Source organism: Moschus berezovskii, chromosome 11, assembly GCF_049115385.1.
Source record: "Moschus berezovskii isolate FMDL1 chromosome 11, NW_MosBer_1.0, whole genome shotgun sequence".
In the NCBI taxonomy this organism is placed as follows: domain Eukaryota; kingdom Metazoa; phylum Chordata; class Mammalia; order Artiodactyla; family Moschidae; genus Moschus; species Moschus berezovskii.
The window spans coordinates 10912540-10931266 of NC_142470.1; the positions used below are offsets into that span (position 1 = coordinate 10912540).

An 18727-nucleotide genomic window follows, 5' to 3' on the forward strand; every position below is an offset into this window, starting at 1 on the left:
GGGTTGCAAAGAGTCGGACACGACTGAGTAACTGAACTGAATATGTAATTACTGATGCCTACCAATAGAAGAGAAATATAAATGACATTAGAATATATGGACTGTCATATTCGATGTATAGAAAAGTAGTTATTCAGTTTTTCAGTAAATTTTAAATGTTTGACAAAATTGTAGTCTATATAAAGTACCAACTCAAGAAGAATTTCCAAGTAAGAATCACTTGATTCTTGAAATTATTTCCTTTTGCTTCCATATAATTACAAAAACTACATTGATCCTTTTCTGTCCGTTTTTTTCCCCCATGATCTTTCATCTCTCTTTCCAGGGACTCTTGTTTTCATTCTCTTTGCTAATATGCTCAGAAATCCCAGCCATTTTCATAGCTTTAATATTTATCTTTATACAGATTATATCAGTGTATTTATTATGTATGCATATATGCATACATATATATGCATATGGAATAATATATGCATATACAATAGTATATAAAAATAGCATTACAGACTGCTCAAACCTGTCTTCTGAAATACAACCCTGACTTTTCAAATTCTGGTTGATGGGCAGTTCTCTTTGTATGGCCTGTTACCTTAAATAAAATATACCTAAAACCTGAAAGTTATATACTATCCCCAAAGTATCTCCTCCTTTACATCTCTTTTTCTCTGAGTAGCTCTCAACTCTTCTTTTGAGCCATCCTTTCCTGAAATCTTAGTCATTTTTGACTCCTCCTTCTCCTATAATTAAAATGCAGAGGTCCATTAATTTGACCTTTTCAAGGTTTCTCATGTCTTTTCTCTCATTCAGATTTCCACTGTAACATTCAGTTATTTATTCATTAAATAAATACTTGTTTAAATTCTATATATGCTAGCATTTCTGCCCCCCAGCAAGTAGGAATTATGTGTTTTCCATAATATAACATAGAAATGATAGGTCCCAATACTTGTGAAATAACTCGCTAAATGAAAATATTCAGTTGAACCATAAGAAATTATTGTTTTTCTAGGGTCAAAATGGTCAAATGTCAGCAATTTTGTATACTCAACAAAAATATTTCTGATATGAAGGAGAAAAATGCATATTAAGTTACTCCTTAAATACAGTTAACAGTATGTTAACAGCAATATTAACATGTGTACAGTAATATTAATGTGTAAAATTTTCTTTCTTCAAACTATGTAACTTGACTTTTCTCTTGTTTACCAGGAAACACGGAATTACCCAGAATCATATCCACAACTGCCAAGGGATGAAACAGTGGAGAACCCTCATCTCCAGAAGCACATTTTGGAATTAGCATCCATTCTGGATGTGCGAAATGTGTTCCTTGAGAATACCATAGACGACTATTAAAGCAAAAATCCTCTTGTTGAAACACGTTTTCATTTGCCACAGATTTTAAATGGTGCAGTTTTCTAATGTGATGACAGATACATAGTGGTGTTATTTAGTTTTTATTTTTCAATTTAGGACCACCATTTTAAAAACAAACTGAAAAAAAAATCATTCAAACTTTTAGGGTAACTTTTAAAATACAATCTTTCAGGTGTTTTATTAAAACCTCAATTAATCTTGGAATTTTTATTTTTTGGTTTTGAGGTATGGGTACTTACCTCTAACATCTAATCCTACACTCAAATAGTTACTATTCTCACCCTGAGAAGAGTAAATCATTTATTTTTGTATAATGAGGAATATCCAACTCTTATACTTGGACCTTAAATGTGTGGATTTGGAAAATATATAATTGTTCACAGAGGTGATACTAGCCAGCATGGACTACTCAAAATCAAGATCATAGCCCTTCCATAATATTTCTTTTCATTCCAAGTTAGTATCAATAGATAGAAAAATGTGTGATTCTTTGAAGCATAATCAAGTTAAAGTTCTTGAAAGTATTTAATTCGTTTGAATGCTGTCAAAATTTCAGAAACTGTAAAGCATTGATTTGTATCTAAAAAGCTAAATCTTTAATTGGGGTCTTTAGATGATAAATATCATTTGGAATGTGTGAGTCCTGTGCTATCATGAGATATATTTGTATATTTTGTTTTCTTTATAGTTTTTGAATATTGGAAGTGAAAAGGAAGTGAAAAAGAGCAGCTTTTAAATCTTTTCATCAAAAAATCAGATTGTTGGTTTCATGATCCAGTGTTTCCATAGGAATTCCATTTATACTCTTATTAATGAGATCAAGTTTGAAGGCTATATACATTGAAGTTTGTGGCATACGCTACAGAGTTGGTCATCTTTTTGCCTGGTTCAGATTGATGAAACTTCAAAGTCAGAGATGTTATTAATATTAGTTGAAGGTAACGGAATTTATTATTTAACCTAAAATGGAAGTTGCTTTTGCATTGACAATTTGGAAGTGAGGTTTTTAGAAACTCCTTATATTCACTATTTTCGACTTCATGCACAAGTTTTTTTTATTATTTTATATAGGACTCAGTGTATAATATTTATAAAGATTTTTTAGTTGTTTTCTTCCTTTTTATCCCCTTCGTAAAATACACAGGCACTAGCTATGATTTCTTACCCCTTTTTTGACTCCACAGCTTTCAGACTGAGAAATCTATGAATCAAAAGCCCTTCTACCTAATTTTCCATACAGGCTCACAGTCTACCTCTGGCAGTCCCAGGGGAAATGAGGTGTTTGCTGTTGGTGCCTCTTTCCTATGTTCCTAGGGAAATTTTACTGTAATATTTTAAACTTGATTTTTATTTCTGACATAGAGAATTATTTGGATCTAAGTTATGCATATACCTGTTCCAATTTGTTGATTTTTCATCTGAAGTCTTACAGCTGTTGTTCTTGGGTTGGGGGGACTTTGTGGGTTTTTTAATTAACTTTTTAAAAGTCGATTTTGTTTGTTATTTTAAACATTATTTCAGAAGTCTTTGGAAAAGCCCCAAAGAGAGATTTTCTTTGCAAGTGCGTTTTCATTGTCAGATAAAGATTACGTTCCTTTTTTTCCCCCAGTACCTTACTAAACTTCATAGCTTTCTTTTCATAACTGTTCACCTGGACTACAGCAATAGATTATCCTTAGTTATCTGACCTCTTGTTTCAGTTCCCCTGAAGTTCTGTGCCAGTAATGTTCCTAACAACACATATTGTCCTGTTCTCTGAGGCTTAAAATAATATTTATCACCCTGAGATTTATCCTCACCTGATTAACATAAAGAACAGTGGTTTGAGAACTGGGAGATCTGAGTTCTAATCCTGGCTTTCCTGGTAACTAGCTGCTTGTCCTTTGACAAATGTCTTCCATGTCTCTGCTTTTTAGCACTCTTTCCTGTAAAATGAAGGCCTTGGCCCAAGATTCAATCCATTTCTCTGGTTCTATAATTTGAATTCTTGGTTCTGAAAGACTGATTTTCCCACCCCTGCCACTTGGAAAATTGGTTTCCCTTATTTCGATATACACAGTATTTCCTTTCCTAGATCATTTTTTCAAGAAAATATCTGGGTCCCACTTATTTGCTGTAGAAAGTAGTTCAGAGACTTTCCGGAAAAAAATTAGAGGTTATGTTAGTAGAAACACGTTTGTTTAAGAACAAGGGATCTTAGAAATCACAGCCAGTGTTTAGATGATGACATTCCTCCTTAAGCTAATAGTAGTGTAATTCCTTACCAGTGGTTAAAAATTTAAAGTGAACTGATCTTGAGAGCAAAGCTATACTGCTACTGCTAAGTCACTTCAGTCGTGTCCCACTCTGTGTGACCCCATAGACGGCAGCCCACTAGGCTCCCCCGTCCCTGGGATTCTCCAGGCAAGCACACTGGAGTGGATTGCCATTTCCTTCTATTGGTTCATTCATGTGTATTGAGCAACAGCTGTTCCCCAGATTTTGTCCTAAAGACTTAAACATCTTTGTCTTCATGGAGCTTATATTCTAGTAGAAGAAATCAGGCAATAAATATAATACATAATTTATGTTAGAAAGTTTTAAACAGTATGAAGAAAATTTAAGAGTGTGCTAAGGAAAATTTTTCCTTTGTTTTTAGAGAATAAAGTTTCAAAGACCAATCAGGGTAGGCCTTCTTGGAAAGGTTACATTTGTGCAAACATCTCATATTCCTTTGTCTTTTCTTTTTTTTTTTTACTTTTTATCATGAAAATTTGAAACATGCACAGTGTTTAATGAACGCTCTTGGACCCATTACCCAGCCTCTACATTTTAAGGCCTTACTTTAATCAAGGAAGAGGAAATGAAAAAGGACAATCACTTAATGGTAAGGTCAAGATGGCAGTGGCAGAGAAGAATCTCATTTTTTCAATGTGTCCTGCCCCCCTTTATGAATATTAAAATCGCAAATCCTTTATTTATTTTTAGAATTCACAGAAATTTAAATTTTGAAATGAAAAACAAAGCAAAGCAATGGGAAAGAGCACTTCTTTTGCTTTCAAATCACACAAACTGCCCCCGCTGGAGATTCTGATACAGACTCTCACCTCACTTAAGAATCACTATAAACAAAATAGTGTAAAATTGCAAGAAGTAAGTTATGTACAAACAAAATGAAAATGAAATACAAAACACAATTAAGCACAATGAAATTGTTTTCTTTCTTTATCCATATGTTTCCGAAGTCGGTAAAGAGACTGTCTTCTCTGTTTTACATAAGAGAAAACTGAGACCCTCAAAAGCTGTCTGTTTTTTCCATAAAGATGGAGCCAGAACTACAACTCAGATCTCCTATTCTCAGCCTAGTCTTTCCCGGTAGCTCAGGTTACTTTCTATGACAAGCAAGAAAGAAATAATTAGATATTGAGATTTTGGCACAGAAGTTATGGTGTTTGTTTAATATATCAAATATTGAAACCAGTAAATCAGTGAGCCCTAGCAAAATTTTATTAATTATTTTTAAAAAATCCACAAGTCAGACATTTTATCTTCGATTTTAGCCAAGATATATATATTCTTTGTGTATGTGTATGTGTGTGTTTTCTTCCTAGGAAGCGGTGCTCTCAAAAACCTCTCAAAGCACATAGAATTTATTGTTTTCTTTATATCTTTACCAAGTTGAAATGTTTTGAGATTATAAAAGGAAAGTGCAATCTAGTCATGACTGAAATTTTCCTAGTAAAGGATCTGAGTTTTATTTTTTCCCTCACTGTGGTTACTCTGCTTTGTTTTCTTCTTGCAGTAGAATTCCCTATAAGACATTAGGTGGTTATTTAACTGAATTTCTTTGAGGTAAAGGGAAAAGCAACAAATCTGATTTTATATATCAGTTAGGGAAGCTTTTGTTGGTGTTCTTTTCCCAGTTTAATCTCTGACCTGTGTGTGTTAGTAACTTTCTGTGTCTTAGAAGGGTTTTGGACTCAGTTGGAAAATCTTGTACTTCGTTATTCACAGAGACTTGTAATCAGTCTGATAGAGAACATTGTAGACAGGAAATATAGTAAGGTACCAAGGTCTGCAAACTTGGCTACTGCCTGTGATTCAGAACCACCCCCCAACCCTAAGTGAGTAAATAGATTTGATATGAATATGAATGTTGTGAGTCTCCTGGGGATATTTTGGGTGTTTATGTTCCTGTATGTGTGTTTGGAGAGTATTAAGGATATTTACATTGAGGGCTCTTTTGTTGTCCTTATTTATTTGAAATTCTTATTTTATTTGCAATGGCATGTATATATTTTGGTGATGCTGAATGCAATCTCTGTATACTTTTTGTATATATGTACATAGCTGTAAATATATGGTATGCAATGATACAGTATGTGTATATTATATACCCATACCCATTGTGGGCTGAATTTATTTAAGTTCTGTGAGGACATCATAGTGGCATTGTTCATGCTGCTGTATTAGGTTGTGGCTGTATCTCAATCATGAGCCTCTATTTTGAGGGGCTTGTGTTTGGGTAAAATGGGCTATTTTGGAGTTGAAATTAGGATATGAAGATCTTAACAGAAAGCTGGATGTTCTTAGCTTTAAAAATTATCTGCCAGTTTCCATTTAAACTGATGATAAATTAGTGATATAGACCCAAAAAACCTAAGTATGTGAAACTGAGACACCAGCAGTTTCTTAAGCTATATTAGTCCTTTATTTTCTTGACTGTAGTTGGGTATTATTACTTAGTAACATATGTATTTATATTGAGAATCAAGGGGCAATGGAAAAAATTACTTTGATCACATTTCAAAATAGATAGGAAAATGTCCTAATAGGGAAATGTTCCTAATTGCCATTTTAATACCTGATACCACAGTTTAATTTTGGAAGAATTTTTTTTTTACTAGTGTGTCTCATTTTATATGTCTCTATGAGGCAGAAAAGGGGGCATTAGGTAGGAGAAGGCTTTACTTAGGTGGGGTCGAATTTAATGAGGAACAGGAGATTGATAAACCTGTATATTTGCAGCAGCTGTGATTAATTAACTTCTGTCTTGGCATTTCTAGCTATAGATTTTTCTTAATTGGAATTGCATATCAAAGATGAGTCCATTCATCTGCGAAAATGCTTCCAGTGAATAAAATGCCTCCAGGTGTATTTCTTTGTCTCTATGAGACCACTGTGTTCTGCAAATTGATAAATTCACATGTGAAGCAGGATTCTTAACAGTAGGTGTGTGGCGTGCTGTATATAAAAGCAGGGCCTTCAGACCTCTCCCACGAATGACAGGTAGGGAGGATAATAGGATAGTTCATATGTGCAGTGCCAATATGTGAACCTATGGAATATCACAGAGATCAGTGCTCGGGTCCTCCTGTCTTCACTGGGCATGTTCATTTTCATGGAAGAGTGTAGGAGATGTTTTCATAAACACTTGAATATATTCACCACAAAAATTAAGTGGGTTTTTTTTTGCATGATAAAGTATAACTGCAAAAAACTGTTTATTTACCCTGTTGTTCTTCAGAAGATTAAGTCCATCTGATCCAACTTGAAATTATCTTAAAAAGTCAGGAATCAATTCTGCCATCCCCCAATATGTTACATTTGCCTCTTCACTGTAGTATTAATATAACAGCCAAGTATTCATAATACTTCTCAATTAAAATGTTACATTTTAAATAGTTACAATAGCTTTTTTCTTAAACACATAAAATTTGGCAGTGTACTATTTCTGAAAATCAGTGAAAACATTCATAGTGTCTAATGTTTTAGTAACCAAGTCATTTATTGCAACTGGAGAGTAGCAGAGCAGATGTTATACTATTTAAAATTCATGGAACTGACTCACGCTTAATGTGGACATTGATTTGAGGAGAGCAACAGCAATAGAAAGTGTAGCAGATGAGGTTGACATTGTGACTGTGACCTCTGGCTCTCTAACAGTTGTCAAGCCAGTCACTTTGCAGTTAAATAAAAAACTGCTTAGAAAACCACACCCTCTCCCCCGTTCTCCTGCTGTCTTAGACATCGATACTTTATACCACCTGTTCATGCTGTGACTCCAATCTTTCACTGGATACCATGACCACTTTACCCTTAAAAAAAGTTTTTTTAAGGCAATTCATCTTACTCAAGCTAGAATTTCAAAACATAGTATTATACTGTGTTCCAGCTACACTGAATTTTTGAACACAGAGATTTATAAAACATGCCTTGTGTTTAAGGAAGAATAATTGATGTGTGAATGGAAAGAATCACCTTTTGAAGGGAAGGATGTCAGAATGATGCTGGAGGGACATGCCCTTAACTGAGTATAAAGACAGATGTATTAAGTGGAACTAGTTTGTTGATGCCATAGAAATATTTCCTTTGGAATTCTGTAGATATGAATTGTTTTCTTAATCTAAAATTGACATTTTTCACTTTATTAGTTTGGTGTAATATTGACTTTTGAGAAAAATTTCATTTCATATAACATTGTTCTTTAATAACTGAAGCACCATTTCTTAAATATATTTTTGTTAATTTGTGTTTTTTAAAGTTATGTTTTAAATTATCAAACTATTCTAAGCAGTATGATTTTTAAAAAAACATATTTGAACAAGACTTCAGAGATTTTTAGTAGTTTGAGATATAGTAATTCTGCACTCCAGATTCACTTAATCATCAAGCTTGAATTTGGTCATAGAACAGACTATAAATTGGGAATATTTTCCTATTTTGGTAGATAATTCCTGTCTATGTCCTAAGACAATCATCTTTTTAGATGTAGTATTGTTTATTGACATGTTGGTAATTTCAGGGTTCAGATTTTATTTTACTTTTCTGATAGGCTTATGAAATGAAAGTTAATAGCCTGAGGGTTTATGTCACTTTTCAGAAAGAGATGGTAAATAATAGCTAGCCTTCCTTTAGGTGTCCAGTAAACATTTGAAATTTTGTGTTATATCACTAATATTCTTTTCTCTTTTGAAACTGTCATGAATGTCCACTTATCCATGATTGAAAATTAAGACTTGTAAACATTACGATTTGACCCCTAAGTCTTCTGAAACATCAAATCAGTAAGATCAACCATTGTAAAATACAAAATGGTCATATATGTTAACCCAAAGTAATCATTTCCAAGTGATATCAAAATAAACACTCTAAATACAAAAGTCTTATTCCTACCCTTCTTTGCATGTTACTTTTTTCTGGATTATGTGTTGTGATGTATTAAAATTATCTGCAGGAAAAATTGCTTAAAATGTTTTAGGGCAATGATTTTTATTCCTATTTCTTGCAGAATGAGTTTTTTTAAAAAAGAAAAAACTCTTGTTTACCTTTTATTAAAAAGAAGTCAGTGGTTCAGTAACATATCTTAGGATTTTGTGTTTGTGGCTTTTTATAGTTATGTGGTTACATTCCTTTTGTCCCATAGATCATATGGCTAGTTCTCCAGCTGTTTTTTATTTATTGTTTTTAATAAACCTTGCCACTCAACAATCAGATATATTTTGGAGGCTTCTTTCTGTCAAAAGTAGAAAGGTTTTAGGTAATAGGAAAGGCAGATGCAATGTCCTACGTTTTCATAGTAGAGCTTACAAGTGAAAGGATTTATTCAAATAGGTTATCTTCACTGTGTAGCACCAGTAAAAGTAGTGGTTTCATTAATCATTGAATGTGATGAAGCAGTTTTAAGTCATTTCCTACTTAGCTCTAAAGAATTTTGTCATTTCAGGCCACATTATTATTTTCTCCGAGTAGTTTTCCATTGTAAGATTGAATATTTTTTAATTTATATCATCACTAAGGGTTAAGATAATCAAATAGGAATTAAAATAAGTTATACTTGATCTTTTTTCCCTGAAAATAATGGTGAACCTATTGTCTATATTATGGATATTAGGCAGAAATGCACTTGTTTCGATCATAGAAGAAATTACATTTGGAAAATGTAATTATTTGATTTTCTAGTGGTGTGAAATACTTTTTAAAAATTGTGCTTGTCTGTAACTGAAATGTTATAGAATTGTAACACTATAAGGATTCTAGACTTATATTTATTAGCTCTCTTTGAGAGATTGAAGCACAATAATTTTCACGTAACCGTTCTTACCAAGTGCTGCTAATCTGTCATGCAAATGATGAAACTATCTGGTTGCCTATCTAGCTATTCACAAATCACTGTAATCCTTGAAATGTAGTCTTGTTGCTCATCTGTATTAAATTTTGGGTACTGTGGGTTAATACTTTAGAACAAAATCCATCAATTCAGCTCGGTGAGCCCAACAAACTGTTTGGATTCACTAGTTTTTTATGTGTTCTCAATAGAATTAAATTTGAAGGGGCTATTTACTACCAGTGACTAAGGGGGAAAATTATATTGTCAATATCATTTGACTTGAACAATTGTGGTATTGTAAAAGTCTTACCTGTTGTGTTTCTAAATTGCTTAAGCCATACATACTGTTAAGGATTTTTTTTATTGTGTTCCTTTTCAGCAGCCTTTTTCTGCTATGTCTGTTATGGTTAATATGTCATAGATTTTAGAAATTAAGAAGTTACCAAAACATTTTATTTTCCTGATCATCACTTTTGACTCTTGTGTGATATGTGATTTGTCATAAAGGATAGCAGGCCTTCCACTACTTCACTAAATGAATTTCAGAGTAAACACTGTGATTCTGCAGAGGATTCAGTAGGCCCTTGTGTTTCCAATGTTTTCTTCTGTTACATGGTGCCTACCACCTTGAGGGCGCTTAAATACTAGAGGATGAAGAGTTAAACATTGTTTTGATGTTTATTGAATATCAAGATTACAGATTTGATTTTTGTCGTCAGTGTATTGAAGACATTTTTGCATTGATAAATGTTCTCTCTAGGAATGTGATTATATTCATCAGGTGTGAACTCTTGTAAATGAATTTTGTATCTTGAATTCACATATATATTAAGTGTATCATCGATATAAAAATAAACATTAAAATTATTTGCATAAAGTTTTTGTTACTTCTTCAGAATTGCTGACAACATAAGCACTAAACTGGACAGGGTTTGCTTCTTTCAGATAATTCTTCAGACACTTGAAACAATTTGAGGTTTAGGATTTGTTGGTATTGTTGCAGTTTGTAAATTTCTTCTGAGTCCTAGTCTTGGTTTCTTCCCTGCCCTGCTCCTCGTGGTCAGAACTGGGACATGCTGAGAGCAGCGGGATTATTTCAGGGGATTGAGGTGAAGCTGCTGGCGCTCTGGCTGGTGTTGGGTTTGGGCAGAAACACATAGAGCTTCAATGTGGAATGTCTGCCTCGGAGACCCGATGTAGGCTACCAATTTGTACTGTAACTTTGTACAAGGCAGTTTTACCTGTCTGGACTTCCTTCATCTGTCAAAAGTTGGAGGCCCATTCCTGACTAGTGAAATGAATGTAGTGTGCTGATGCTATGTGGTATGATTCAGAGTGCACTACATAATAATGGTAAAAGAGCCTCTTGATGAAAGTGAAAGAAGTGAAAAAGTCGGCTTAAACCTCAACATTCAGAAAACTAAGATCATGGCATCCGGTCCCATCACTTTATGGCAAATAGATGGGGAAACAGTGGCTGACTATTTTTCTGGGCTCCAAAATAACTGCGGATGGTGATTGCAGCCATGAAATTAAAAGATGCTTGCTCCTTGGAAGGAAAGTTATGACTAACCTAGACAGCATATTAAAAAGCAGAGACATTACTTTGCCAACAAAGGTCCCTCTATTCAAGGCTATGATTTTTCCAGTAGTCATGTATGGATGTGAGAATTGGACTGTAAAGAAAGCTGAGTGCAGAAAAATTGATGCTTTTGAACTGTGGTGTTGGAGAAGACTCTTGAGTCCCTTGGACTGCAAGGAGATCCAACGAGTCCATCCTAAAAAAGATTAGTCCTGGGTGGTCATTGAAGGGACTGATGCTGAAGCTGAAAACTCCAATACTTTGGCCACCTGATGCGGAGAGCTGACTCATTTGAAAAGACCCTGATGCTGGGAAAGATTGAGGGCAGGAGGAGAAGGGGACGACAAAGGAGAGACGGTTGGATGGCATCACCGACGCAATGGTCATGGGTTTGGGTGGACTCTGGGAGTTGGTGATGGACAGGGAGGCCTGGCGTGCTGCGGTTCATGGGGTCGCAAAGAGGCGGACACGAGCAAGCGACTTAACTGACTAAAGATTCTGAAAACTTTTCTTTCAGTGACCTGGATTGCAATATAAAATGTGTGGCCTACAGTAGATCACAGGCACAAAACTAGTGACAAAGCGCGAGTTCACAACACTGATGTATGGAACCACAGGCTCCCTCGTGAGGAAGGTGAGAGGGACATGCAGGGTGCAGGCTGGGATGCAGAAAGGGAAATGAAACTGTGGGTCGGCCCAACGCAGCCACGGCCTGAGGTTTCTATGAGACAAGCTGGCACCACCGCAGCCATCGGTTCTTTCCCTTTTGCCACCAGGCTCCTACCACTTCCCCCGCTCCGCACCGTCCCCTGTTTTGAAAAAAAAGGAAAGATTGCTGCTACCCAGTCTTCCTACGCGGGTCTGGCCGCTTGCTGACGTGGCGGGCCGGCATCAGGGAGCGGCCAGCCCCGAGCCCGTGCCCGCGCCCTCCAGCGGTTCCGGTCCAACCGCCATCCCGAAGCTCGCGGAGGCCGCGCTCAGGCGCATGCGCGCGGTGGGCCGGCCCCGCGCGCAGCCACTTCCGGCGCGTTGGTGGAAATGCGGTTCCGGGTCGCTGCTCTGCTCGCCGGCCGGCCGTGGGGGCTGGTGACGCGGGCCGGCGCTCACGAGAGGCCCCGGAGGCGGGGCTCTGCCGGCTGCCCAGAGAGCGGCAGGTGGGCGGGCGGGGGCCGGAGACGGGAGCAGGCCTCTATTTCCCTCGGTGGCCTCGGTGTGCGCCCAAAGCGGCGCCGACTGGGTTGCCCAAGACCTAAGGCGGGGGGGCAGTGCCAGGGTGCCGGACGGGGCGAGGGTGGGGGCAGAGGCGGGCTCTTCGGCCTGGGAATCTGGAACCTGGGGTCCCGGAACTCCCCCCCACCTGCGCGACCTTAGACAAGTCACTCTTCCTCTCTGGGTCTCAGTTTCCCTGCTGTCAAGTGGGAGAGACATTGGGTCCTTCCTGGCTTTGACAGTCCCCGTACGGCCGGGTCTGGGAGGATCCTGAGTGAGTGGGATCCAAACTGCCGTGGCAGGTGGCTGGACCCCCGAGCATTTGGCAGCAGTCTTCCAACTTTGCCGTCCTTTTTCTCAGCGATTTTCTGAATGTGAGTCAAGGCTCTGGGGTTCTGGCCAGGTAAACAATGTGTGACTGTCAGAATCAACTGAAATAAATACTGGCCCTGGGAAAACCTTAATCTCATTGAAGTTGTGCTCACGGCTCCCAAGGCGAAGTGAGTTCAGCCGCTTACTACAGTGAGAGATTCTGTTCTTTGTGCCTTTAAGTGAAACTCAGGCAAATCACAAATGCAAAGACCAGGGTGAGGGAGGGTAGACCACTGAGGATTATGGTAATGACAGGTTTTCTCTCCCCCCACCCCCTATCTTGATCCTTCCTCCCTCCTCTTCCACTCTGCCCGTCCCCCCAACGTTTTGACCCTACACTTGAGAGGAAATATCCAATGCATTTTATCTTTGTCTTCATGCAGGACAGAAAGCTTTGACCTCCAAGCTGTTTTAAATCTAATAGATAAGCCAGGTGAGTAGGTGGTTTACAGACATTGAAGGTAAACTTTTGAAGAATTGCACAGACTTAAATGGATGCTCATAAGTGGTAAGCAGTCATTTGTAGATATTTGAGCTTCTTCATTAGAGGTCTTAGAACAGAGCTTAGATATCCACCAGAAAACATCAGAAGTTAAGGTTGGAACCAGAATGTTAATTTTCCATGCATGATAGGAGGAAAAGATGTTTGAATCTGGTGTGTAGTATCATTGAAAACATTTTTCAAAAAAGAAACTAACTTGAGGTAATTTTAATCACTCTTTGAGAAAACCACACAGCATTTCCAGGAAACATTTAAGGATGTTTCCTGATACAATGTAGTTGGCTGGCTTTCCAATTTTTTTTTTAAGAAAAAAGTTGTCAACATTTTCTAGTGAACAGCTGATCCCGCACCATCTTGGAACATCAGAACATTAAATCTTTACCCTGTATTGAGTTACATGTTTTTGTCTAAACGGTGGTCATACTTAGTATTATTAGGGGAAGAACTCAAAAGCATTATGTTAGTGTTTCCCCTGGGAAATTTTACTTCATGTGTTGTATGCCACAGCCAATGTGATGTAATTAAAAACAAGAGTAAGGACTTGTGGGTTCCTGGGTTCCAAAGCACTGCACTTTAGCTGCAGTCTTTGGCATATTACTTCACCTCCCTGAAACTGGATTTTCTTATCTGTATATGCATCTGTCACACCTGAGTGCTTTGTAAATGTTTAGTAATTGTGTCCTAGTAAGTGTGCATGTAAAATTATGAAACTTAATTTTGAAACCTAAAGCTTAACAAAGCAACCCAGGTATGAAATTTCTCTGATGTTTAATTTAAAGCTCTCTTTCATCTGATTTATAGATACTCCTGTGCCAGAAGCCTTTGGCCCTCATTTCAGTGGGAATGCAGCTAGTTTGGATAACTGGACCTTTTTAGGCACCTGTCTCGGAATTCCTGGTTGCTGGCCTAGCAATTGTTGTAGTGGTTCAAGCACTGGTCATCAGTGCAGAATAGCCACACAGCAAAATGTTTGCAAAACTGAAGAAGAAAATTGCAGAAGAGACTGCTGTCGCTCAGAGGCCAGGAGGTGCTACTAGGATCCCACGATCAGTGAGCAAAGAGTCCGTTGCCTCCATGGGAGCTGACTCAGGAGATGACTTTGTAAGTACCTTCTGTAGTTCTTAATATTTGGTACAGCCTCATTATATTTGAAAAACAGTATTTCACGGAATCATTCCGGTAAGTATTTTCTTTTAAAATTGCAAAGATGATTTGTAGTTTATATCTGATTCTTCTTACTCTGAGTGCTTTTCTATTTTTTTCCGCGGGTCCCTTTCTATATTCTCTACTTTCTCCTCTTGTACTCTTTTTTCCATCTATATAAAACCTTGTGCATCGTCTTTTATACTTTGTTTCTCAGAGTACTTTGGCCTGTTGTCTCTGCACATATATACTTTAAGTCATTGTTACTTAGTGAAGTCTGTGCATTTGGCATGGAATTAGCCAGGGAATTACCACTATTTTTATGGGAAAATTGATGAAAAGATGACACTGATGGCTGCATATTGTCCCTTATTTGTAAAGTACCTTTGTAATTGGAAAGATTTGAGAATGCTACTATGTTAAGTAAGTATCATGCCATAGGATTAAAATTGTGTCTGGCATATGATAGGATTTTCTTAAAGTCAGATAACTTAAAAGAAGTTATTTATAATGCTTGATATATGTAAAAGAATGTATATAATGTAAATATATTGTATAAGGCGTAAAAATAAAATGAATGCTTTTTAAGTCTGTCACTTAGGCAGAGAACTAGATTTTTATCAATACTGTGAAGCCACTTGTGTGCTCCTACCTAGTTCCCTTCCCTTTCCTCCCCTTCAGATAACCCATCCTACAGTTTGTGTATATCATTCCTTTGCTTTTTAAAATGTCCTGCCATATACATATATATTCATAAACAACCTGTTGCTTATTTTCAGACTTTATAAGAACAATGCACTGCACGTGGTTCATTTATTTTTACCTCTGTGTAACACTCTGGCATTTGAAAAAGGCCACAGTTTGTCTCTATCTTCTACGGGTGATAGATACTTGAGTTGTTTCCATGGTCAGATGAGTCGGCCTCCTCCTTTCTTATACTACCTGTTCAGGTCAGATTACATGGCAGAAGCCATTAGGTTATTGGGGTGGAACAGTAGATTACCAGATCTAAATTATCATTGGCTCCTGTATTCAACAGGAAATATAAATGCACATTTGAGCACCAGGCTGAAGGACGTAGTTTTAATGCTGAGTTCTCTGGCAGAGGTACTTGCCTTGGCATCATGCTGACTCGCTAAATGAAGTCTCTCATCTCAAATGTATTCCACATATAGAGATTGGCTTGAATCCAGGAAATACTTGGCTGTGTGACTTCTGAAGTTATCTGTTTGAATTTATTCAAATTCTGATTCTGATCCTCATTCCCTGTCTCCAGACCCTTGATTTCCATTACATATATCTCTCCAACCAGGCGCCTTTCCTCTGGTATTTCAAGTAAGTCCTGAATTCATTAACTCCATTTCCACCTGTGCGCCTTTGTCCCCCAAGTCACCAGCAAGAAAGCTTGGCGACATTTTAGACTCTTCTTCACTTCTTGGTGTCTAGTCTGTCAGCAAGTATTTTGGTTTCCATCTCCTGTCTCAAATTTACCCTTTGTACCCCCACTTACTAGTAGTACATTTGTTGTTGTTTAATTGCTAAGCTGTGTCTGACTCTTTGTAGTCCCATGGACTGTAGCCCACCAGGCTCCTCTGTCCGTGGGATTTCCCAGTCAAGAATACCGGAGTGGGTTGCTGTTTACTTCTCCAGGAGATCTTCCTGACTCAGGGATCGAACCTGTATTTTCTGCATTGGCAGGTGGATTCTTTACAGCTGAGCCACCAAAGAAGTTTTACTTTCTTTTTATTTTAAGCTGTCTTTCTTAATTGGACAAATGTGGTAGGCTATCTGGGTTCCCTGCCTCTATTAACTCCCCAGAACAGATCAGTTCATGTCTCTCTGATGCTTAAAACTTCCCTGTGGCTTCCCGTCATCTTCGGGATGAAGTGCAAAGCTGTTGTTATGTATAATGGTTAACCCCTGTGGTCGTGACACAGCTCGCCATCCACCTTATCTCACTCTACATTCCTACACCTGTGCTCCCTCCGTACTGAACTTACTGTACTTTATGGAACAGACAACTTTCCACCATGCCTACAAACGTTCACATATGCTGTCTCCTCTCTGGAATTTCTCCTGTCTCCTCCTCTCACTCCTGCATTTCTCTGGCAGATTTTGTTCATCCTTCAAGACTTGGCTCACATGTTGCTTCCAGGAAGCCCTCTTGACCTGACCTGCCTCCTCACCTCCTCTAACCTACATCCCTCCTGGCTGAATCTGGTCTCTTGACCCCTCCATCCTCTGTAATAGCACCTATTACACTGCATTGTTCCTGATGATTTGCTTCTTTGTCTCTTCCACTAAACTGGGAGCTTCTTTAGAGGCAATAGAGCAGCGGTTTGCAGCCCAGGTCAGGTTAGGGAGGCAGACCTGGGTTTGACGGCTCCTCCGTTATTGTGTGACCTTGGGCGAGTCTTTTTCACTTTCCTATGCCTTAGTTTCCTCATCTATAAAATCAGAACAATACCCATCTTTATTAAAGTATGTATGTTGCAGAGTTGTGGGGGGAGGGTTCTTCCCTATGTTCAGTTATTCATTAGAAGAGCTCACAGGACTCAGCATATAGTTTTATTCACTGCTGTCATTTATCACAGTGAAAACAAAGCATAATTAGCAAGGGGAAAATGTGCATGGGCATAATCTGGAGGGAACCAGGCACAGGCTTCCAAGAGTCCTTTCCAGGGGAGTTGCCTGGGACACACTTATTTCCCTCAGCAAGGAACTGTGACAGCACAGGATAAGATGTTGTCTATCAGGGAAGCTCAGTAGAGACTCAGTGCTCAGGAATTTTACTAGCGGCTAGTCATATAGGCACCTTCTGCCTAGCATTTACCACAATTCCAGACTTCTAGAAGGAAGACACATGAGAGGGTTAATAACCTCAGTAGGGAGAACAGAGGTTCCCCAAGTGGCAGGAGGAAATAAACTACAAGTGGCAAACATATTTTTTCCTTTTTCTTTTCTCTTCTAATCCTGTGTCATCATGGCGACAGCTGGTTCTGCCTGAACATAACTTTATCTCAAACCTTGAGCTAACCAATGCTTTTTTTCTCATGGAAATGTCTTTCTTAAGCCATGTTAATGAATTTTGTATTTGCTTGAAAATCTGCCTTTCTTCAATATTCATGTCATTTGTTTTATGCGGGGGGAGGTGACTCACCTGTGCCAATGCTATCTCAAAATGCATGTTGTGGGTGAGGGGGTAAGGGGCCTGATGCAACTCTGCAGCTTACTAACAGGTGTATAACTTCTTGCTGAAAACTTAACAAGGGGGCACTCTTTCTGTTCCCTTCTGATGTCTATGTCAGAAGCTTTCTCTATCTCTTTTTATACTTTAATAAAACTTTGCTGCACAAAAGCTCTGAGTGATCAAGCCTCGTCTCTGGTCCCAGATCAAATTCATCTCCTCTGGAGGCCATGAATCCCGGTGTCGTTCACGGCTTGTAGCAGCAACCTTTCACATGTTAGGCATAAATCACATTTTTTGCACAATTAGTTCAGGTACCATGAGCCATTCTTATCAGGAAAATCTAAGTTCCCATGCGCTAGCCAGGGGCTCACCTTACAAGCTGGCTTTGCCAAGGATAGCAGTCTCAGGCCTACGACATGAACTCTTTTCTGCATAGTGTATAAAACACTTAGTAGTGCCTGGCTCTTAAGCACTTAGTAGTTGCTGCAAGTGCTGCTGTTTTAGACAGGGACTCCTTTTCATCACTGTCCACAGTGCTGAAAACAATACTAAGAATAGGTGTCTCAGTACAGATAATAATCATAATTTCTACTGCTGTGTATTAAAGCTAATTATGTGCCAGGCTCTGTTTTAGACCTGACAAGTTTTGATGTGTTTACCTCCTCATCACAGCTCTGTGATGCCGATTATGTTTGTTAACCACGTTTTACACGTGAGTAAGCCAGTACACAGAGAAGTTGACCAACTGGTCCAGGTTCTTGTAGTTTATAAGTGGTGACGATGTGACCTTAGCCTGGGCCTGCCACCTCCTGAAACCCTCTTTACCCATTCCTGTGACTGGGTCTCCGTAAATGTTGGATAAGCAAATGGGTAGATGGATAAATGAATATTTAAAATGAATTTTTGAACCACTGATTATTTTGGCAATAAATGGGGAAGACTGAGGACTGGATATTAGATACTATTATTTTTAATTTTGTTAGGTATAATAATGGTATTGTGGCTATAAAGGAAAATGTTCTTATTTTTTATAAGTGTTTGTCAAAATGTTGAGGATGAAATGTCATGATGTCTGTGGTTTAAAGTACTATAATAAAATTTGATGAAGGAAATATGGGAAAAATCAGCAGTTTTAAAGTAGAGAATGTTAAGTAAACCACTCTCCCTACTCTTCTGTATTTTTAAAATTTTATAATCAAATGTAGAAAGATAAAGTGATTTGTTTATTAGCAGTAGTAAACATTGCCCAAAGTAATAATAGTG

At 38.0% G+C, this 18727-nt stretch overlaps 2 protein-coding genes across 5 annotated transcripts in view; both read left to right on the plus strand.

The window, feature by feature from the left end:
- The window catches only part of SCAI (suppressor of cancer cell invasion), a 118916-nt gene extending 110394 nt beyond the window's left edge, over nt 1–8522 (plus strand). The window contains exon 18 of the mRNA XM_055399318.2: nt 1210–8522. Coding sequence (XP_055255293.1) covers nt 1210–1356 — 147 coding nt within the window. The 3' untranslated portion in view covers nt 1357–8522. The remainder of the gene's footprint in view (nt 1–1209) is intronic.
- A 3554-nt stretch (nt 8523–12076) lies between these two features.
- Nucleotides 12077–18727, plus strand: part of GOLGA1 (golgin A1) — a 47710-nt gene continuing 41059 nt past the window's right edge. For 2 of the 4 annotated variants that reach the window (XM_055399385.2, XM_088841156.1), the window contains exons 1-3: nt 12077–12202; nt 13013–13062; nt 13933–14232. In XM_055399385.2, coding sequence (XP_055255360.2) covers nt 14098–14232 — 135 coding nt within the window. In that variant the 5' untranslated portion in view covers nt 12077–12202; nt 13013–13062; nt 13933–14097. Of the gene's footprint in view, nt 12203–12340; nt 12632–13012; nt 13063–13932; nt 14233–18727 lie in introns of those variants that run through there. The other 2 variants (XM_055399386.2, XM_055399384.2) reach the window with 2 other exon arrangements.